We start from the raw sequence: 23,935 nt of genomic DNA on the forward strand, positions 1-23,935 counted from the left end.
AGCGGTCTGTGGAGTCCTGGAAAGAAATTGTCATTTTGAGAGTCAGCCAGGAAGAAAAGCTTCAGAAGGCGGGTTTGGAGGCTTGGTTACTCATATGAGCCCCAGCAATGGACGGCGTGGGTGTTTTGTGAATGCTTGCTGCTTGCAGAGTAGGGTGTACAGCCTTAGCAGCCCTTAATGTAGCTCTGTAGTCTTAAATACTTTAATATGGCAGTCTAGTCTTCCTTGACCCTTCCAGAAAGAAATCATCTGTGCTCTTGGGTCGACAGTTTCTGCTTTATGTATTTCTGTCACATCATCTGTGGGCTTCCCCTGTGGCTCAGCAGTAAAGAATCCATCAGCAATGCAGTTTCCACAGGAGAACCGGGTTCGATCCTTCGGTGCAGAAGATTTCCTGGAGGAGGGCATGGCTACCCACTCCAGTATTCTTGCCTGAAAATTCCCCATGGACAGAGGAGCCTGGTGGGCTATAGTTCATACGGTTGCAAAGAGTTGGACACGACTGAAGTGACTTAGCAAGCACATATCACATTATCTGTACTACTCTGCTGCCCTTACTTTCCATTCTTAAGTCCCCTTGTGTACCTGCATGCTCAGTCACTCAGTCGTGCATGACTCTTTGCTACCCTATGGACTGTAGCCTGTCAGTCTCCTTTGTCTATGGGATTTCCCAGGCAAGAATACTGGAGTAGGTAGCCATTTACTACTTGAGGGGATCTTCCAGACCCAGGGATTGAACCCATATCTCTTGAGCCTCCCGCATTGGCAGGCAGGTTCTTTACCACTGACTCCACCTGCTAGAATATAAACTCCTGAAGCAGTGACCTTGTCTCTATGTCACAACCCCAGTCACTTCCACGGTGCCTAGAGTGGGATGTTGAGTCAACAAATAATTTTCTTTGAGAGCTATAAATCTACTGTTTTTCTCAAATGGAATGTTTTGAAAGTCAGCCTCTGTCAAGGTAACCTGGACAGTGCCCTTTGACCAAAATGGGAAAGTGGATTTGGACTTCACGCTTCTCTCCATGAGAGGTACAGAGCCAGACACCCTTATTGTTAGTAAGGTCCTTAGATGTGTAAGCAAGAGAAGGAAACACTTTCTGATGAATGGAGTGATGGGCTGCCCTAGAGATGGCAATTCCAGAAGCATACTGGAAGTGGTTCATAGAAAAGAATTAGCCATCTGCCAGGGATGGGGGTGGAGGAGAGTCTGATTTTGAGTAGGAGACTAGGCTGGTTTGCTGATCCTCATGAAGAAGAAGCATGTCAGGGTCTATGGTGATTGATGAGTAACAAAAGCCACGAGAACGTGGTATTTCTGTTCTATGAGCTGTTGGGACAAAAGGTAGACCACCATTACGGGTGTACTCTTACAGATGTATTGACATTTGAGCTACACAAGTGAAAAATGTAGAAAAAAACTTGTTTCATTTGTCTAATTGCTTTCTTAGTCCTTTCAACAACAACCAAACTCTGACTCCGTATTTTTCCAAGTTAGCCTGTGGCAACCATTCGTGCTCTGCGTGTGTGCTGGATCACTCCATCGTGTCCGACTCTTTGTTACCCCATGGACTGTAGCCCACCAGGCTCCTCTGTCCATGGGATTCTCCGGGCAAGAATACTGGAGTGGGTTGCCATTCCCTTCTCTAGATTTGTGCTCTCATGCATGAGTATTGTAAGTGATCAAAAAATATTTCTTTGGTTGATTGATCGGTTCATTTAAAGTGATTACAAAAACACATATTTGTTTAACGAATGATTCAACAAACCAGTGACTCGTCCTTGACTCCAGGCTGAATGGCCTCAGTCAGTCGAGGTCTGATGGTCATCACTTTTGCCTTTGGCATTGCTGAGGGTTCTGGTGACCCGCCCTGGACAATCTTCAGTTTGCTCATGTCCCTCATAGTACAACTCCCAGAGCTATACATGGTCCTTCATCTTTTACTGAGTGGCCCACCAGGATCAGGTTTTGTGATAAGCATAAGTTGAAACTGAAAACAACAAACAAAAATCCTGCTGTTCTGGAAGGCCAGGAGTTAGAGAGATGATGGCTTAAGTTTCCTTCAAATGCCTCCAAACAGGATGGTTAAAAAACCAGAGGCAGAGGTAGGAGTTGGTGTATGTTAGGTTTTTGCTGCTTTCTAACCCCTTTGGCCAAAGTGGATGTTCTGTTCAGAGCTGGGTAAGGCCTCTGAGCCTGTGCCAAGCCCCAGGAGAGTGATCGGTGAGCTAGGAATGCAGCCAGTTAGTTTGAAGCACATTACATCAGACATTTCCCGAGGAGGAAAGGAAGGCCTCCTAGAAAGCAGGGAGGATTTTGGCTCTTAGAGATTGAATTCAGCAACTTTACCTCCTTGGTTGAGAGCCAATGCCCTAGCCAGCAGCTCTCATAAGGTCTGCAAAAAACCTCTCAAAGTCTCCAGCCCCTGCTTTACATGTTTACACCCCAGCTTTGTTTGAGAGATGTATCACCTTTCTGGGGGCAGGGACAGATTTTAGAAAAGGGGGGAGATTATAAAATCGAATTAAAGATTTTATAGGAACTTAAAAAAAAACCTTACTAAATTTTCTCATTTTAAATTTGAGCAGCAGTGTTGACTTTGTAGTGGAAAATGATAAATTCTGGACTAGAATACAGCAAAAGGTTGCCATCTTTCACCTTCCTTCCTTTGCAAGTTAAATAAAGCCATATAATGTGTGGTGGTAGTTTATTTGTTAAGTCATGTCTGATTCTTGCAACCCCATGGACTGTAGTCTGCCAGGCTCCTCTGTCCCTGGGATTCTCCAGGCAAGAATCTGGAGCGGGTTGCCATTTCCTTCTCCAGGGGATCTTCCGAACCCAGGGATTGAACCTGGGTCTCCTGCATTGCAGGCAGATTCTTTACCAATTGAACTATAAGGGAAGACTAATATAATGTGTAGGTATGGATATATTGGTATTAGATATTAAATTTATAAATTAGAGCCTCGAGGTCATTTCTCAATCAACTTCAGAAATTGGCTTTTGAAGCCCAGAAATTTGATCTCAGTATCACTCAAAGTTAAATATCTTGTTAATCCAAAATTATGTGACTCAGAATATATTTAGAAAGAGAAATCTGTTGCCCCAAAAAAATACATTTGACACTACTGACTTTTTAAGTAAACTGATGCACTGCACTTTTGATATGTTTCAAACTTATACACCATGATTTTTATAAGGAAATAATTGCCAAATATCTAGGCTTATCACTGATGGTTCATTTTGAAATCTTATTTCCTCTCCTTTCTCTTCACTTTTACCCACCCCTCTGCAAAAACTTTTATGTCATGTGTTGTAACATAAATATATTAGGAAACCGGGGTTTGCAAAGATATTCTCTAAGCTATTTATGTAAAATCAGAATCTTCAGCTCTTTCTAAGCACCATGTAGGCTACTGTGGACCACATGTGCTAAGGCCTCCATATTCACTGTGCTGTAGCACTACTCAGGTGATCAAAAAAATACCTTAGTTAATAACACAGAGGCCCTGACTGCCTCTGCTCTCAATTTTTAAACTTGAATCCTAGAGTGGAAATTGAGTTGGTTCGAGAATCCCCTAGGGTACAAGAAAGAATAAGATGAATTATCATATCTGATACCCTTTACACCTGTGAAATACGGTGCCTTTAGTGGGCACTTCCACAGTTCATCAATGGAGACTCAGGACAGATAATTTCAAAGTCCCCTAATAGGATGAAAATCCAAGTCTTCTGACAGATGGATGCTTTTCCCACCATAAATTTTACAATTTTAGGAGCACTGGTGTACCAAGGGAGTACAGAGTGATGGCTGTGAAAACCCTTGAACGAAGGATCTGATAAAGCAGCTGGTGTGAGTTTTCTCCGAATCTTCCCTCTATCTCTGGATACTTCATCTTCTCTTTTGGGAAAATTGATCTGGGACTATTTGATCCTTACCAAGAAGGGGTACTCAAGACAATCATAAAATATTTACAAAGCGCTTTAAGTTTCAGGGAAGTAAAGTTCCAGTCTGTGAGCATGGGAAATGCACTAATACCAGCAGGTGTCTTATCAGTTCACCCCAGGGTGCACACTTCACTCCTGACCTGTCTGTGTGCGAACACCTAAGGAAGTCACACATAAACACTTGGCACTTTTCTTTAGTTCCTGGGAATGGAGCAATACATTATTAACATGTCCAAGAAGGGATCTCAGGTGTGGGAGTGAGAAGAGAAGGAGGGGGCAATGGGGAGGTGAGAAGGGGAAGGAGGGGAGTGCAAGTCAAAACTGATAACACCCAGAGAACCAAGCTGTTAACCTGCAGGGTCTGGACCACCTCTGCCCATTCCCCCCGTGATGCCAACCTGAGACTCTCTGGCCAGGTCTTGCAGAGGATTGTGCCAAGCTTCGTTATGGCCAGGCATTCTCAGTGACAAGAGACAGTGGGGTGCAGAGCTGTTCCCTTGGCATCCTTCACCAGCGCTAAGGTCACTGATCACATATGAAACTGATGTCACGTGCATGGCTTCCTGAAGGGTCTCAGGATAGGGGAGAGCCAGGGCGAGGGAAGGATACACAGATGGGGGACACAGCCTCCTGAAACGCACACGGGACAGTTCAGGACAGCCGGGGCGAGGCAGCCAGTTTGTGTTTACTTTCAACTCAAAGTGTTTTCCTTTGTGAATCATCACCTCTTCCTTCTCAGGAAAGCGACACAAAGTAACAGGCTTCGGGATACCATCTGTGTCCATTTTGACAGCAGTTCATGTCACAAGACACCATCATGTACTGTAATTATACAAAATGCAAAGAATAAAGTGTTGCTAGTTACACAGGTTAAAATGAAACTGACAGCCCAAAGGAACACAAAACAGAAAGAGATCTCTGTCGGAATCCAGAGAGACGCTTGACAATATTATCCCCCCAAAAAATGTAGCCAAATCATTGTCCTAGCATGCTGCAGTTCATTGCCACAACTTTATAAATTCCCAGCTCTTTGGAGGAAAGTGCGTGTTTATAGCTTGCAAAGAAATAGCTTTTACATGTATGCAGGTCAACAGAAAGAAGAATGCAAACTCTAGGCACCAAGACTGCCCAGATAGCAACGGAGTCTAAAGAGTCAGACCTCACAGAGTCTTCTGAATCAGATCTAGTTTGTTGAAAAAGAATCTGAACAGTGATATTAGTCCAAGAGGGCCAAGGAAGAAACACTGAGGTGTTAATCAGGAAAAAATAAAAAATAAAAAACTAGAACAATTAAGACTTAAATATTTTTTCTACTCTACTTTGAAGATGAATTACAGCTTTTCATATCTGGAAAAGATATGCGCTTGGTCCGTGGGGAGAATCCCTTTTTCTACCCCCATCTACCTCCCCGATCCTAATCAATAGCCTGTGTTGGAGTACAGATATGATTGGTTCAACTTCCTTGAAGCAGAAGTGCTATTTCTTCATGTGTGGCCATGCCTCTTTTTAACAATGAGGTATCATGTGACACTAACAATATCTGTTCCTTCTTGGGCTATGAATTTGATCAACAGTGCGGGCAGAAAACAAGGTAATGTTCTGATAAAATCACACAGGTACAAAAATTATTGCACTTAAAAACAACAACAAAAAACTCAGCCCAACCAGTAAAGGGCCAGTGAAACTCTTGGAAGTGTTGTGCTGCCTGCCCTCTGCAGAGCATCTGGACCTTTCTGGTGTTTGGTCGAATTTGGTCCATTATTGAATGTCCAGAAGTGAAAGAGTCCAAAAGACACAGTAGGCTCTTTAAGGCTAAGTCTTCCCGGTGCTCATACGAGATAAATTATCTCCTTGGCCACATACTACAAAGTGGGGCTCTTTTTTAGCGAATGGCTAGTAAAGCCCCCCTAAAAAACTCTGGGAGCAAAGGGGACGGGTACACATCATGTTCTGTCCTGTGAATGAGAGAGAGAGAGAGAAAAAAAGAGAGAGAGAGAGAGATGGTAAGTAGCCTGGGAGAGTAAAGCCACTCATCAGCAACCCTGTGGCTGGAAGTGCTTTGATCACTTCCTGACTCCATCCTAATTCTCATTACACTCAACCCCACAGCCCATGAGGATGTGGGCTTACCTGTGCATCTTTCTCTGTGTAAGTCCTCCTTTCTATGGCTCTGAAAGCCTTTCTCTCTACTTGCAAATTTGCCTCTGTCTGTCTTCCCATGGAGAGGAGCCTAGTGGGCTACAGTCCATGAGGTCTCAAAGAGTCCTGCAGTCGTGTCTGAAGCGACTTAGGACACACACATGCCTTCTCTTATTCTTCATCCTTCCTGCTTCCTCGTGCTTCCTGTCTCTCTTTGTTGATGGATGTAAAGGACCAATGCTAATCCTATCCTGGTACCCACTGGTCCATACCCTTTCATGTTTCCACAAGGCACCCCTCTCCTTTCTCTCCCTGTCAGTGGTGTCCCCAATACCAATATATTCAGACACATGCCATGCTCTGTTTACCCAATTGAATTACAAGATTATTTGTTACTTTAGGCACAATTATCTGCACCTCCAAAATCTGATCTATGGAGAATGTGAGAACAAGGCATTGACTGTGGTATAATTTTTTCAGGATGTCCTCAAGTAACTGCTCATATAATAGATGAAATCAAGGCATTTCCAAACTCCGATAACCTGAGACTATTGTCAATATTGTTTTTCTTTTTTGGGAGTGTTGACTTCAGCTCATATTTTCTTTGTAACTCTTTCTATGGCACTTGTAGTCAACAAAATATTTGCATAAAGTATCTAGACAAGTAGTGATGGTGGTTTAATCGCTAAGTCATTTCTGACTCTTTTGTGATCCCATGCCCCTCTGTCCATGGGATTTTTCCAGGCAAGAATACTGGAGTGGGTTGCAAATAGGGTTGGATGGTAATGTCCTGACTGGATCCTGCAGGCACAGATTCAATATGAGTAATTTAAGGTTCAGGCAGGAGGGAATGGAGGTCAAATCTTTATGAGCTGCTGAAGCTCCTGCATACCACACTCACCAACCAAAGCACACTGAAGCTCTAAGATCTGCTACTGTGTCTCTCCCTATGGCCAGCTCTGTGGGGGCAGAGTCAGTGCAAATAGCTGCTGCCATCTTTGCTTTATCCCATCATATCCTCTCTCACTGTTCTAAGACAGGGTGCCCATGATGGGGTCTTCTCTACTTACTGTTGGGATTCTGAGCTAGGAATTGCTGACATTCTCATAGATGACGTCACTGATACAGAACTGCTGCTTCTTCTTCATCCACATCAGTTGCACACACTGATGGATAAAAATGTACTGCTCCTGGAGCGAAAGATAAAGATGTTTTAAAGCAAGGTGTCTTATGCAACGACTTCCCTGGAGGCCAGTGGTTAAGATTCTGTGCTTCAGCTGCAGGGGGCATGGGTTCAATCCCTGGTTAGGGAACTGAGATTCCACATACCATATGGCATGGCCAAAAATAAGAAAAGATATGTTTGTGCAAAAATATAATATGTTAATACTATGGGAGTATTAAATACTATGACGAATGTCAAAGGAAACAATCTTCATTATTTGTAAAACACAATTTCAAAACTAGAAGATCCAAGAGAATCAACTGTAAAAATATTTTATTTAATAATAGGATTTAGACTATCACTACTTAATGCTAAAGGCAATGAATATTCAATCAGTAAATCAAGGGGCTTTTTCAAAAAAAATTGTACATTGCCTCATAATACACTGAAGTAAATTCCAGGAAACTTAATAAATTAAGCCATAAAAATATAAAGGCATATATAGATTAATTCTTCTCTGATTACTTTAAGGAAGGGCTTTCTAAATTTTTTTTGGCCATGCCATGCCCCATATGGGATCTTAGTTCCTGGACTAGGGATCAAACCCACACCCCCTGCATCAGAAGCACAGAGTCTTAACCACTGGCTTGCTAGGGAGGCCCCTGGGCTTTCTAAACTTAAAACAACGAAATAAATTAGAACAAAGATGTCAAACTGTTGTATGTAAAAAGCAGAAAAAAGAATAAAATAAAGGGCAAACTAGAAACTAAGAGGGAAAAATACTTTCAAGAATTATGACAAATGTCAATACCTTTATCTTTGTTTAAAATTCATCCACATCAGTAACACACACACTTAAATTGGCAAACAAATAAAATATACTAATCACTAGACCAAATATTCCTGAAAGGCAGGGACTGGGTGTTTTTTATTCCTAATACCCAGCACATTGTTTGTACTTACTAAATGTTTTTTGAAGTAAACTGAGAAAATATTAAAACATGTACAAAAAAATGGCCAAGTAATAAAAAAAATTGTAAACTAAAACAATTATTTTTTTTTAATCTACAAAGTGAGTAAAGTTAAACAAAAAGTAGCATTCAATGATGATTTGAATTTGTTGAAGCAGCCATTTTTAACCAGTTGGTGGAGGTACAATTAATAAATTGCTAATAAATGACGTTGTGTGGATGGATAGAAGAAAGTAGGAAGGAGTACAATTTAATGTCATAGAAAAAGGAGAATGTTTTGCATAAGCAAAGATATATCTAAAGTGAGGGAGTATTTAGTCTCTAAAATGAGATTTATAGAGTTTTAGGCAATTTGGGATGATACATGTAGCAAAATATTCAGTGAAAAATCAGAATGTAAAATTATGATATGTGTATACCGCATATGAGTACAATTATGTGAACATTATACTTGACCAAGGCCGAGACATTGTTATTGCTGTTGTTCAGTTGCTAAGTCATGTCTGACTCTTTGTGACCCCATGGACTGCAGCATTGCCAGTCTTCCCTGCCCTTCACTATCTCCCAGAGTTTGCTCAGATTCATGTTCATTGAGTCAGTGATGCTATCTAACCATCTCATCTGCCACCCCCTTCTCCTGCCTTTAATCTTTCCGAATACCAAAATGCTGACAGTAGCTATCTTTATCCCATTTCCTTTTCCTTATTTCTCAGACTTTCTCTCTAAGTAATACCATTAAAAATAATCTTTAAATAAGAACCAGTTAAAATATCCACAGGATTTTAAGGAGTCTTTTGTTTGACAACTTCATACACACGATAAGGTTAAAGACTTTAGACTTCCCTGGCTTTGACTCACATGTATTTTTTTTCTTTTTTAAATTGGGGGAAAATATCTTCCCTTATTTCATGACAATATCACATCAGTAACTGAACTTCCCTTTCTCATTATGACATATCCCTCCATGGTCTCTGGTGTTTAGTCAAGCACAGGGCATTGATAAGGGCAGAGAGTGCCTGGTTTCTCAACCCATAATGACGCAGTGGTGAAACTTTGTGTCAAAAATAAATAAATAAATAAAGTACTTAGGCCACAGGAAAAGTAAACAAAAGACTATTAACAGACACATATCTGAGAGTTCAGGAGAAATCTAAGCTGCCGATCAGGAGGCCTGGAGGCTCAAAGCAAGGCCCTACCTAGCCCACCTTCAGAGAAAGTCTGTGAGAGGAAAATGAAAGAAAACCTTTGATGAAAACAGAAGATAGCTCAGAAGAGGTGAAGGCCATCCACACTTTATAGTTTCAAAGCACTTATCTTGATGGTATCAGTTCATCTGATGCATACTTTACAACAAACAATTCGTGAACGTCGTCCTTTGCATTTTATAGATGAGAAATGGGAACTTCAAAAAACATTAAAAAAAATTTTTTTTTAAACTTTTTAAACTACAATCCATGGGGTCACAAAGAGTTGGACATGACTGAACGACAGAGCACATAACTGATTTATGTGTGCTGATTCGCTTCAGTTGTGTCCAACTCTTTGCGACCCCATGGACTGTAATCCACCAGGTTGCTCAGTTCACAGGATTCTCCAGGCAAGAATACTGGAGTGTGTTGCCATTCCCTCCTCCAGGGGATCTTCCCGACGCTGGGATTGAACCAGAGACTCTTAAACGTCTCCTGCATTGGCAGTTGGGTTCTTTACCACTAGCATCACCTGGGAAGTCCTAGTGTGTTCATTTTGGAAGTACAGGACATTTATTTAGTTATACACGCATCTATGTCTTTTATTTTAGATTCTTTTTCTTATAGGTTATTACCAAAAATTGAGCAGAGTTTCCTGTGCTATTCGCAGGGTTCTTGTTGGTTATCTATTTTATATATCTGTGTGTATCTGTTCATCGGAATGGGAGCTTTGAGAGGTGAAGTGAGTTGCGAGGTGGTCAAGCTGGGACTCAGGCCTCTTGCAGAGTCTGATCTGACCACCCTACTCTCTGCTCTTGTGTAGGGACCCACACGGTACATCTGCTCAGGTGAGAAAGAGGAGGAGGGTTCATCACGATACAGCCCATGCAGCAGGCACTTGAAACGTGCATCTGAGGACAAGGTCAAATTAATCAGTGACTTCTGCTCTTTGTAGAGGGGTTGGCGTGATGGGCCATCGAGAGGACCTAGAAAAATCAGAAACTAGCCTAGGAGGTAATCTGTACACAGCATTGTGGTTTCTGTATTTACACGACTCAGCCGGAGAATTACTCTGGCCTCTTGAAAACCATTAGTGTCAAAGGAGTGCTTTGGGAGGCTGAAGGAAAATAATTGTTTACTCAGCTGTTTTTATTTATTACCATCAGTAAACTAGGAGGCTGCAGAACTCTGGCATGAATGAGCTCAAGGAGCATGTTAGGAAAAATCCTAACATTCAAGTTACAGGCTGAACCACAAAGAGCATAGGAATGAGGGAAAACAGAGGTAAATCAATGGACAAGATGTTCCAGACATGACTAACGATGAAGTTGACATAAACAAACAACTTGAGCTAGAGAGGATCCCAGCAAAATCCTGAGGGAACTTGAGAGTGGACTGGAACAGCTGGGAAAAATAAGTGACCCGTGGTGACCTCTGCCTCTTCTGCAGACCTTGAATTTTCCCACGTGAGTTCAGGGAAGGGATATCATACTTTAAAAAGACCATCTTCCCTGGAGATGTCAACCTAAAATATTACCATAAACAAAGCAGCAATCAAAATTTGAGGAAAGAAAGTTAGGGAGGGAATCAGACTTTTTCTCAGCTGTGCAGAAAGGCACATGGTGGCAGCCCTTGTCTCATGTCCACACCTGAAGAAGGATAATGATGCTGGAAACCAGATAGAGGGTCTGCTGTGTGAAGGTAGTTTTTAAAAAGGGATTAAGATTCTGTTGTTGGGAAGTTGAAAGCTAACAGGCTATAATCACAGTCTATAAAATTATAAAAGGTATAAATTAAGTCAATGGGGGCAGACAATTCATCAAATCCAAAATACTTAAAATAAGGAGTGGGCCTTTGAAGCTTGGGGATTAATATACATAACAGGGAGTTTTAATCACATAGTAGGATATGGATTTATAGAAGTGAAAACCAAAAATATGGATGGATTCATAAAGCAATGTTTAATTACTAGGTAGTTGGGCTTGTTTGGGAAACCGGGACGTTTTTAAACTTATGATAACAAGGTGATGTTCATGTCCCCACGGCAGTAAATTAGAAGGCAGCTGGGCTGGGATGTGAGTGATCTCAAGGAGGACACAAATAGATGTCTTGTTTCCTAATCATCCCTGAGCCATCTGAACGTGAATGAGTTACTGTTTCCAAAGTGCTATGATGTTGCTATAGCTCAGAAATAAACACATTGGAATGAATGGCTGTGCAGAACCTTGGCCAGATGGGAAAGGGCAAGGAAAGGGAGAAAACCGGAAGCATTGAGACAGGAGCCAGGACAGCAGGCTTTTGCGCTACACTGACATCTAGTGGTGGTTGGTGGGAAAAGCAGAGGGAAGAAGTAGGCAGGCTTTAATCCCTTGGGAACTGAAATCAGCGGTCAGGCCAGGTTGTGTTCTATCCCACAAGTGTTCCTCCCACACACACTCCTCGAGGAGGAGGATTATTATTGTTCACCTGAAGCTAAGAAGTTGCGAGTACGGCTGGGTGACTAAGATTACCAAGAAGCTATTGTGCTCTGGTTTGGGGCACACACAGGTGTACACCCACGGATTCTCTGAGACTGTGATGCTGTCTGCGGGCACCGGGCGGGGCTGCCATTCCAGCCTGAGGGCATTTCAAAGGCTTCACAGGAGGAAAGGGCTTGGGAGAAGAGGAGGCCTGGGGAGGGGGGCAGGTAGCACTGATGGCTATTTCTGGAGATGCCTCTGTGTTGTTACAATAAGGAATCCATTCATTTAGCTCAAGGAGACTGGCTGTGTTGGTGGATGAAGGGCTGGAAATCCTTAAAATTATAAAGATTTTATCTCATCAGAAAACACACGTGCAACACACATTATCCTCACAAGTGAACAGAGTCATACGAAGGGCAAACTAATGACAAACTTACAGAATTGAGTCTAGCATTTTAAATAGAAATTAAATCACACCAATTCCCAAGTCTCCACTTGGTGGCATTTCCCCAGATGGCTGTTACCCTCACTGAACTCTCGGTCTGTTCAAAGAGGTTTTATTCCATTATAGATACATCCATGTGCTCTGGCTTACTGGAGGGCATAGGACACCAATAAAAGTGTAGACACTATATACCGAATGGTTATCTGTTTCTTTTGTACCTTGGAGCAGTTTGAATGCACACAGTAAGAAACTGGGAACAGCAAATGCAAAAAACATTTTGAGACAATGGTTTTGAAATATGGGATTGACTAGTGGGAAGTTTTTCAGTCAAGCCCCAATTTAAAAATGCCTATGATTCAGTTCCTACCTCGGTCTGTACCATAGACATCCGGTATGACCGCATTTCTGACACCAGCCCCAGGATGTCGACAAACTCATGATCCCGAATGTGCTGCAAGAGCCTGTCCAGGGCGATGAACGTTCCTGTCCGACCAACTCCAGCACTGAAAAAGAGGTTCCAATACCACGTCACTTATAGACTGCCCTTCTATACTGTTACAGGGGCTACCCTGGTGGCTCAGAAGTTAAAGCGTCTGCCTGCAATGCAGGAGACCCGGGTTCGATCCCTGGGTTGGGCAGATTCCCTGGCGAAGGAAATGGCAACCCACTCCAGTATTCTTGCCTGGAGAATCCCATGAACAGAGGAACCTGGTGGTCTGTAGCCCACAGGGTTGCAAAGAGTCAGACACAACTGAACAACTTCAGTATCATTTTCATTTTCTACACTGTTGGAAACAAATAAGTGTAAAACCCACCAAAACTATATGTACCATCATTTCCCAACTAACTGATTAAAAAAATCATATTTATTGATTTTGGCTATAAACTGGGTCTTCATTGCTGCACCGGTTTTTCTCTGGTTGTGGTGGCTACTCTCTAGCTGTGGTTTGACAGCTTCTCATTGTGGTGGCTTCTTCTGTTGTGGAGCAAGGGCTCTAGGGTGCGCCAGCTTTAATGGTTGCAGTTCCCAGGCTCTAGAACACAGGCTTAATAGTTGTGGCACGTGGTCTTACTTGCTCAGCATACGGAATTTTCCTGGATCAGGGATCAAGCTCATGTCTCCTGCATTCGCAGGCAGATTCTTTACCACTGAGCCACCAGGAATGCCCTTATTTTTTTTAAAACTCTTTGTTTTATATTGGAGTATAGCCAATTAACAATGTTGTGATAGTTTCACGTGCCCAGCAATGGGCCTCAGCCATACATAGACATGTATCCATTCTCCTCCAAACTCCTTTCTCATTCAGGCTTCCACATAACACTGAGCAGAGTTCCATGTGCTATACAGTAGGATCTTGTTGGTTATCTATTTTAAAGACAGCAGTGTGTACACGCCCATTCCAAACTCCCTTGCCCTGTAACTGTCTTCCTGTCCTCATCCTTCCCCCTTGGCAACCATAATTTCTCTGAGAGTCTGTTTCTGTTTTGTAAATAGTATCGTATGACACTCTTTACAGGAGGAATCTAAAAAGAAATGATACAAGTGAACTTACTTACCCCCCTGATGTTTAAGTATGCAGTCCTGGTTGGTGTGTCTCCTAATGTTACAGTTTTATCACTGCTCCCTCCCTTAGACTGCTGTGGGCCTGCCTTGGCCACCCCTGGCCCTCCTGCCCCTGGGCTCTCTATTCCTTAGGAAAGTGAGGATTCATAAGGAACCTGCTGGAAACAGCAGGAACCAGGCAAGAACCAGCTCTCAAGGAGATGATCTTGTTGTTTAGTTGCTAAATCGTGTCCAACTCTTTTGCAACCCCATGGACTGTAGCCTGCCAGGCTCCTCTGTCCATGGGATTTCCCAGATAAGAATACTGAAGTAGGTGGCTGTTTCTTCCTCCAGAACATCTTCCCGACCCAGGGATTGAACCCGTGTGTCCTGCTTTGGCAGGTGGGTTCTTTACCACTGAGCCACCAGGGAAGCCCAAGAAGCTGATACGTGTAAACAATTCCAGCCTTCTGAGGAGCCTCAGAGTTAAACCCTCCTGTCCAACTTTAAAGTCTAGCTGAGATGCCCACACTCTAGCTCTAGCACTGGGGCCATTCAGCCCTAGGTCAAGTTTACTGTCTCAGACCTTCCTTAGAGCCTGTCTGCCCTGCTAGTGGGTGCTGGTCTGCTTCAGTCACCCAGGGATCTCTGAGATAATTGCCTCAAAATCAGATTTAATATTTGGATCCAGTATCTTTCAGTCCCCAAGTCCCAGGACTCTGAGTATAAAGGGAAATGGAGTGATTCAGGCTAACCGGTTCATCACCACAGTCCCCAGTGTCACAGATAAACTCAGCTCTCCTTTCCTTCCAATCACTCATGGGCTGAAGTGCCAGCTGACTCTGAACTCTGAATTATGAGGAAATACGAGAAAAAGAAAGGGCTTCCTTGGTGGCTCAGATGGTAAAGAATCCACCTGCTAAGGCAGGAGATGCAGGTTTGATCCTTGGGTCAGGAAGATCCCCCTGGAGAAGGAAACGGCAACCCACTCTAGTATTCTTGCTGGGAAAGTCCATGGATAGAGGAGCCTGGTGGACTATAGTCCATGGAGGTCGCAAAGAGTTGGACATGACTCACAACATATGCACATGCACACAGGAGAAAAAGGAAATGAAAAGCAACCAAAAGCAATCTACTTGTGAGATTTGCTGGGAGAGAAATCCAACATGAAAAACCATAAGTTCAGAGCCCTGATTTGCTTTTTCTACCAGGCAACTCTTCCCTCTTATCTTCTCAACTAAAATGTTTCTGGGCCTGGGTGAACACTCATGAAGCCACATCCAGAACTGTACCTGCTCCCTGCGTGAAAGGAGGCCACGTGTTTGACCAGGGTTGAGCAGCTTTATTTTCCGCTCTTGGAAGGAAGCATGTTGAGATTAGGTAACCTCATCCTGTGAAGCAAAGCTTTTTGGCCTGGGAATGACTGACAGCAAGTGCAGCCTCCCTAGTCATAAACTTTGTAGCTTATGAAGCATTTTTCTTTCCAGGGAGACACATACTGCCACTACCACCCCCCACTCCCCACCCCTCCACCTGACACACACACACACACACACACACACACACACTTAGTCATTCTAGCTCACAAAGCCCAAAGTGCTAGATCCAGGCTTATTGGCTACCAATGCCTCCTCTGACATCTTTGTCTCATTGCTACCCCGATAACAATGTTGTTGCTGTTTAGTTGCTAAGTTGTATATGACTCTTTTGTGACCCTGCAAAACTGCAGGGTCTGCAGGCTGCATGAACTGCAGCCTGCCAGGCTCTTCTGTCCATGGAATTTTCCAGGCAAGAATACTGGAGTGGGTTGCCATTTCCTTCCCCAGGGACTCTTCCCAACTCAGGGATCAAATTCGTGTCTCCTGCATTGGCAGGTGGGTTCTTTACTTCTGAGCTACCTGGGAAGCCCTAAGATAGTCATATTATATGTAAATCATGTATTTAGTAAGACTTCGTTCATCATAATTTTTTAAATTTTTTAAAATTATTTTTTAAACGAGGATAATTGCAATATCGTGATGGTTTTTGCCATACATCAACATGAACCAGCTACAGGTATACATGTGTACACCCTATCCTGAATGCCCCTTCCACCTCCCTCTCCACTGTTTAAATTTTTAAAAATTATAACTCATTGACCAGTTAATTCAATCTGATCAGAGGTTTATGGAATGATGGGAAATTCCTTCCATGATTTCTAACAGCCAGTGCCTTTGAGGAGGTTACCTGCAGTGCACGATCATGGGGCCTTTGTTCTTCATAGCCTGCTGTCGGACCTTGTGTACAAACTGCAGGATGCTTTCTGCAGCATTGGCTGTTGGCACCCCGTGATCAGGCCATGCGGTGTAGTTAAAATGCATCACATCCTGCATCTCGTCAGCCTTTGGGAGAAAAACAAGCATTAATCTCTCAATCCACAGTCAGGATGGCTCAGGCTTCCGCGGCAGCTCTTGAGTGATGGGAAGGCTGCATTCTACTCCCGGTCAGCACACCTCCCTTTCTAGCTCTCAGCATTGTGTTTGGCACAAAGCAGGCCCTGAGAAAAACAAATACTAATTGTATAAAACTTCAAACAGTAGGATAAATAGGCTAATCCATGCCTGGGTCATGATAAGAGCTTAAGCAGATCAGGGTTTGCATCCTTGTTCTGCCATTCAGAAGTTACATCAGTTCTGGGCAATGAATTAAACACTGGAAGATGCGGTTGGTGGTCAGCTTGGGTCCGCTTGGCCAGGTGATCCATTTTCTCCCTGGTGCTGCTAGTAGCATCTGGCTGCAGCCCCATCCCTCACAGCTGTCTCCCACTAAAGGGAGCTGCCTGCTGGAAAGTGCCTAAGAGATCAGGTTCCCAGGCTGAGGGCAGACGACAGTGATTGAGTGATGGATGTTGTTATTATTCAGTCACTAAGTCTGACTCTTTGTGACCCTGTGGACCACAGCACGCCAGGCTCTGCTGTTCTTTACTCTCTCCTGGAGTTTGCTCAAACTCATGTCCATGGAGTCAATGATAGTATCTAACCATTTCATCCTCTGCCACCCGCTTTTCCTTTTGTGATTGATAAGTAAGTAAGTGTTAGTCGCTCAGTCGTGCCCAGCTCTTTACAACCCCATGGTCTGCAGCCCACCAGGCTCCTCTGTCCATGAGATTTTCCAGGCAAAGATACTGGAGTGGGTCGCCATTTCCTTCTCCAGGGGATCTTCCCAACCCAGGGATCGAACCCGGGTCTCCTGCACTGCAGGCCAGTTCTTTACCTACTGAGCTACAAGGGAAGCAAACCCCTTTGTGATGGATACCAGGGAGCAAAATGTCAGGCTAAGACAACTGTCCTGTCCTCTCCTGCTTCCCTTTTCTTGTATGGATTTCACCCAATACTGCTGCTGCTGCTGCTGCTGTCGCTTCAGTCGTGTCCGACTCTGTGTGACCCCATAGACGGCAGCCCACCAGGCTCCCCCGTCCCTGGGATTCTCCAGGCAAGAACACTGGAGTGGGTTGCCATTTCCTTCTCCAATGCATGAAAGTGAAAAGTCAAAGAGATCACTCAGTCATGTCCGACTCTTAGCGACCCCATGGACTGTAGCCCACCAGGCGCCTCTGTCCATGGGATTTTCCAGGCAAAAGTACTGGAGTGGGGTGCCACTGCCTTCTCCCAATACTACACTTTCAAAAAACCCTATGTGTGACAATCCCTGTCTTGGATTCTAATACGAATGGACCTAACACAAGATGCACTCACTGAACACCAGTGTTCTCTTACTTGAAGAGGGTCTCATAATACTTTTAACAAGGGTTGTTGTGAGAATTAAGTGTGAGCATGTCTGTGAAGGGTGGTTTCTGTTAGAGAGTTTCATCACTGCTGCTACGTAATTACTACCACTTGTTCTCATCCAGTTCAGTGCATTTCTTTTCTTAAAATTGTTATTATTTTTAAACATTCTCCTTTCATTTATTTTTTTTGGCCAAGTTGGGCAGCATGCAGGATCTTAGTTCCCCGGCCAGGTATCGAACCTCTGTCCCCACAGTAGAAGCACAGGGTCTTAACCTGCTGGATCACCAGGGAAGTCCCCAGCACAGTGTGTTTCAGTAAGTGGTTCTGGGAATCCCAATAAGTGGATATTTTCTATATTTTCCTATTCATATGAACCCATACACCAAACATAATATTATTCTCTCTGACCTGAGTAAATAACAACTAGGATATATGTCCTTCAAGAATTACTTGCTTTAGCCCCTACTACCATATAAGCATACAGTTTTATTCTGCTCTTGTTATCAACTACCAGAAATATTCCAAATCCAAGCCTCACAAAGATCTGATGCACCCTTCATCTCCCAAACTTGCTAAGACTCTTGAGTCCATTCAGGAGATGGAATATTACATTGTAATTTGGAAGAATTTGTCTGGATATAAAGTTTAGGTTTTCAAGTATTAAAGAGAAATGAATTTCAATGAGTCTGTGGTCTTAGGTGAGGTAAAATTACAAAAATAAATAAAAATAAATAAAATATAATATTTGTACATATATATATATATATATATACACACATATATCGGAGAAGGCAATGGCACCCCACTCCAGTACTCTTGCTTGGAAAATCCCATGGACAGAGGGGCCTGGTGGGCTGCAGTCCATGGGGTCGCTGGGAGTCGGACACGACTGAGTGACTTCACTTTCACTTTTCACTTTCATGCATTGGAGAGGGAAATGGCAACCCACTCCAGTGTTCTTGCCTGGAGAATCCCAGGGACGGGGGAGCCAGGTGGGCTGCCATCTATGGGGTTGCACAGAGTCAGACACGACTGAAGCAATTTAGCAGCAGCAGTAGCATGCATATATATATATATATATATATATATATATATCTATATCTTAGCACTTCAACTAGACCCACTGTCTCCTTGGCCTAAGGCCATACATCCCCGGCCACATTCAATGCCTCCCTCTCTGCATAGGTTCAAGGACTTTGTCTTGGATACATGAAACATGAAATCTGCAAAGACGCTGGCCAGCTTCACCGCTGTCTTCAGGAAGTACGGCAAGAAAGTAATTCAAGCAGAATAAATTGTGCAGAATGAATGAATTAGTCAACACTAGGAGGATTTAAGGATACTTCATCACCACATAGCTGTGGTTGCCCAGAAAAGTTCATGGAAATGCTCTTTTCAAATGAGGATCGCAGACTGAGCACAAGACTTGTACACTGTAGGATATACATGCATATATATAAATATATACAATCTTATATCTGTATCTTTATGTATATAGAATATATATAAAATCTCCTCTGGTTGATATGACAAGGTATCTAGGTAAAATATGCAATTGGTTCAAAAATAGGAATTCTTTAAATTGTCATCCGTCTCTTTGTAGCTGCAAGGCAGAGGTCTTTGCACCAGATGGTTGATTCCTGTTAGCTGAATAGCAAGGCACATGTCAATGGGAACAAACCAGTTTTTGCTGGTTTTTAGTTTCCAATTATTATTCAGTTCATGTCAAGTTTCAAGTACTGGAAAGTGATAAATTGTGTGTTACGGTCATTTTCCTCCTTTCTTACTAAATGAGAAAACCTTACTGGTTACATCTTAGCCATTCCAAAATGTCTCTGATTTTCTCATTTACGTAATTTTATCTGGTTTTACTATGAAAGATTCCATAGGGAAATATGGAGGAGATAAAGAAGTGTATAAGCCAAAAATTAAAAAAAAGTAAAAAAAAAAATCTATTCATCAACAATAGCAGGACAGTCTTTAGTTTAGCATTTATTGCAGAAGCTTAAAACTTAGATTCTGTATATTTATGACCCAAAGGGGGCACTCTGGGACCAGATGCTTGTGACTATAAAAATATTTCCAGAAAACTCTGTCATTAAACATTTTATTCGTCTGCTTCAAGCCCTTCACACGTTTGTCATTGAAAGGTCATCATTTAAGATCAAGGACAAGAAGTGTAATATGAATCATACCATAATTGATGTCACTCTTTCCTGTCAAGGGAACATACCTTATGTTTGCTTTGCAATTTTTTTCTCCTATATGCAAAACCTAGGGAAAGATTTATTCTATTCAAATCAATTCTATATTTGTCTAGCAGTTTGCACTGCCTTCTGGTTGACATAGCCAAGACAGAAAGCAGAGTTCAAATGAAATTCCTATTGTTAAATATTTCTCTGATGGGTAAATCTGTTGATGTTTTCTTAATACTCCCTTATTTTTGAAAACATCCATTCACTGATTTTTTTTTTTCATTTCACAAGATTATTAACTGGCTAACCATTTGGATTATAAGGATTATTATTTTTTAAGATTTTTTTTTTTTGATGAGGACAAGTTTTAAAGTCTTCATTGAATTTGCTACAATATTGCTTCTGTTTTATGCTTTGGTTTTTTTGGCCAGGAAGCATGTGGGATCTTAATTCCCTGACCAGGGATGAAACACACACTCCTGCCATTGGATGGTAAAGTCCTAACCACTATATCACCAGGGAAGTCCCTACAAGGATTATCAAAACAGGATACTTGTATATGAAACTCATAGCACATGGAGGAGGCAGACAGGAAATCAGAGAATTGTGACCACTTACAGTGGACTGTGATGGAGTGATACACATGGGATTAGAGCAGGGGAGGAAAGGGAAAAGGGTCTCTTAAGATGAGGGAAGGCTTGATAAAGAGATGACATTTGAGCTGACACTCTTGAGTAGGGATGTTCTTAGAGAACAGGAGGAGATGAGCATTTCAAAGAGATAGAACAGCATGGAGCAGTTACACTGGGATCTGCCTACATTCTTAATGCAGCTAAAGCCATTGTTAACTGCTAGCCCTTAAGAAGTGATTTGTTTCTTGTAAATATCAATAAATGGTGAGTTCTTGAGGGCTTATGTTATATTGAAACATTGTTTCCATTGTCTATATTAAATGGTCAGCAAGCATTTCCTGCAAAGGGCAAACAGATATTTTAGATTCTGTGGATCATACAGTCTCTGCTGCAACTATTCAAGCCTGATGTAGGACAGAAATAGTCATAGGAAATCAGTAAACAAGTTTGTGGCTATGTTTCAATAAAATGTTACTTATGGACATTGGTATTTTAATTATATAATTTCCATATATTATTTCTTGTGAAATAGTATTCTTCCTTTAATTTTTTCCAACTTTTAAAAGGCAAAACTCATTCTTAGCGCAAAGGTTTCACAAAGCAGCCTCTTTTTGTTCATCCCCTGATCCATACTGTGAGGAAGGGTTGTTTCTAAGCAGAGAAGTGAGTTTTAATGAGGCATTTTCTATGGTTTGTCTTCAACAGAGAGCACACTCCACTGGAGAACACAGTACTAGTAAAACTTCCCTCCTATTTTTAGGACTGCTCTCTGTGAAGGAGCCATAAAGAAGGAACCAGGGTGACTGTGATTGATGTCAGCACCTAGCCTAGTACACCAACATTCAGCTTGAGCTCTAAAGTCTGCCTTCAGGAAAAAATAGACATTTCTGACATCCTAACCATCAGAAATCAACGGCATTTCAAAAGAGCCATGAAACCATGATTAATAAGGTCCAGAAGTACCTTTGAAATAAGAAAAACCAAACTACAACAAAATAAGAAACAAAGCCAAACAAAACCCAAACCACTACCTCTAAAATTACATTTTAATTTATAATGTAAGTATATCCTGATTTTGCATATCCTCCTTATATTCATACATAGTATAAGTAGTGGCAACACTCCTTTCCTTAGTCATGTTGGTGAGCCGTGGGTCACCATGTCTTCTATTACCCTGGGTGAATCTGAGACAGAATAGTGCAGCCTTCTGATTCCATGTCCTCCAGCTGTCTGGACCAAGCATCTTATCCACATCACCCTCCGGGAGATGGGAAACAAGCACATTGTATGTGGCATTTTTCTCTTGGAGGAAGCAGTGTCACCAAGTCTAAAGCACTCATAGTCTCCCGTGAAGGAGGATGGGCTTCCTGACCCTGGGGATTCCCTCAGCGTGGGGATGGCCCCTGAAACCCTGCTCCTGACTTACGTAGTTGATCCGGAAATGTCTACAAGCCCAGTCGTCCTGCTCTTCCTCCGACATCATCTCCACTGTGATGTCACCATACGCTATGGGCTCTTCTGTAAATGGCCAGTAATGATCACATTTCACCTGAGGGGGCAATAGCATAACCTTTTAAGACCAACAGGCTGGGGAAGAAACAGTCAGTGATCATTTAGAGAAAGCAAATGACTCGCCTCTAAAGGATCATATAGGATTACTGTGAGAATAAAGAATGAAGCAAGAGGAACATACATCTATGTAATGTTTTCTCCTTTTTTTTTCCATCAAAGGGGCCATCATAGTAACTAACTGCATAAACCCATATGATTTTAAACATTTTTCTTGGGAAGCCTATAAAATTACACCCACACATTTTTAAAAATTTTAATTGGAGGATAATTGCTTTAGAATATGGTATTGGCTTCAGCCATAAAGCAACGTGAATCAGTCACAGGTACACATATGTCCCCTCCCTTCTAAGCCTCCCTTCCCCGCCACGGTGAGCACATTCCTTGGCAGTGGCTGGTGAGGTTTTACTGCTAAGTGAGACTGAATTCTTTACTTTCAAAGGACTGAAAGTACTTACCCTCCTCTTCTCATTACATTGAGTGAGCATGACAATAATCTGGGACTTCTGTTGCAGGACCATCTTCCAGAAGTCATTTCTGGTTTCAGGCAGTGGCCCCTGTGTGGCAATGTATTCCTGGGGTGAATTGTACCCCTGGAAGACAAAGACAAAGTTGTCACTTAAGGAGCTAAAGTGAAAGTCACTCAGTCATGTCCAACGCTTTGCAACCTCAAGGACTGTAGTCCACCAGGCTCCTCTGTTTGTGGAATTCTCTGGGCAAGAATACTGGAGTGGGTTGCCATTCCCTTCTCCAGGGGATCTTCCTGACCCAGGGATCAAACCCAGGTCTCTTGCATTGCAGGCAGATTCTTTACCATCTGAGCCACCAGGAAAGCCTTAAAATCAACACCAATTGCTGTTCCACACAAATGAGAAGCAACTGAGAATTTACTGGGGAGAAACCTGGTAAAGGATCATGCACCTATATTATGTTTTCTCCATTTTTTTTCCATTAAAGAGACAGTCATAGTAACTAACTGCACAAATCCGTGTGGTTTTAAACATTTTTCTTGGGAAGCTACAAAATCACACCCACTCCTTTCTACAATAACAATCACGTGTCTATACAGATACATTTTAAAAGCACAGGTTGGCGCTGACACTGAAATTTAAGCATAGGAAAGTAGACCTTTGGTATAATTATCTACTTTCACTAGTCCTTTTCAAAGATATTTGAACATTATTATTCTCTGGGCTCCCTCCCCTCCCTGCCATTCTTTATTCTAAAATGGAATAATGGAAACTGTTCTTTATAGTTGAACTGCTTGGTGAAGAATGACTCTCTATTGAACTGTTCGACTCCTCTCTGCAGCTGTAATAGTCTTCCTCTGGCTGGGGTAGAATTTGGATGCCTGATTTTGTTTGTTTGTCTGTTTTTGGAGGCCTGATTTAAGGAATTTTTTTTTTTTTTTTTTTACTTACAGGAATGTAGTTGGCATTGATGTAGTCTGCACCTTCCTCTTCATTCATGGAGATCAATCTCACTCGGCTAAAGTCATCTGTAAAGAATAAAGAGAAAAATATTAAACATCACAGCAGAAGGGTGCAGTTACTATGAAGAATAGTATGGAGGGTCCTTAGAAACTAAACACAGAGTAACTACATGATCCAGCAATCCCACCCTGGGTATATATCTGGAAAAGATGAAAAGTTTAGTTTGAAAAGATGCAGGCACCCTAACGTTCAGTGCAGCACTACTAATAGTAGCCAAGACCTGGAGACAACCTCAGTGGCTATCAACAGATGAATGGAGAAAGAAGATGTGGTAAACATACACAATGGAATAGCACTCAGGCATAAAAAGGAATGAAATAATTCCATTTGCAGCAACTTAGATGGACTAGGGATGACCACACTAAACAAAATAAGTCAGACAAAAAAAGACAAATATCATCTATCACTTCTATGTAGA

General features: G+C 42.3%; 1 protein-coding gene across 4 annotated transcripts in view; it reads right to left on the reverse strand.

The window, feature by feature from the left end:
• Positions 1-4,127: 4,127 nt before the first annotated feature.
• The window catches only part of PTPRO (protein tyrosine phosphatase receptor type O), a 259,746-nt gene continuing 239,938 nt past the window's right edge, over positions 4,128-23,935 (reverse strand). For 2 of the 4 annotated variants that reach the window (XM_086404083.1, XM_086404081.1), the window contains 7 exons: positions 23,446-23,522; positions 22,483-22,617; positions 21,882-22,004; positions 16,088-16,242; positions 12,686-12,821; positions 7,159-7,278; positions 4,128-4,771 (listed from right to left, as the gene is read on the reverse strand). In XM_086404083.1, coding sequence (XP_086260209.1) covers positions 7,174-7,278; positions 12,686-12,821; positions 16,088-16,242; positions 21,882-22,004; positions 22,483-22,617; positions 23,446-23,522 — 731 coding nt within the window. In that variant the 3' untranslated portion in view covers positions 4,128-4,771; positions 7,159-7,173. Of the gene's footprint in view, positions 5,905-7,158; positions 7,279-12,685; positions 12,822-16,087; positions 16,243-21,881; positions 22,005-22,482; positions 22,618-23,445; positions 23,523-23,935 lie in introns of all 4 variants that reach the window. The other 2 variants (XM_086404084.1, XM_086404082.1) reach the window with 1 other exon arrangement.

This window comes from Bos grunniens, chromosome 5 (genome assembly GCF_055505025.1).
Source record: "Bos grunniens cultivar Pamir isolate PY7600 chromosome 5, Bosgru_T2T1.0, whole genome shotgun sequence".
In the NCBI taxonomy this organism is placed as follows: domain Eukaryota; kingdom Metazoa; phylum Chordata; class Mammalia; order Artiodactyla; family Bovidae; genus Bos; species Bos grunniens.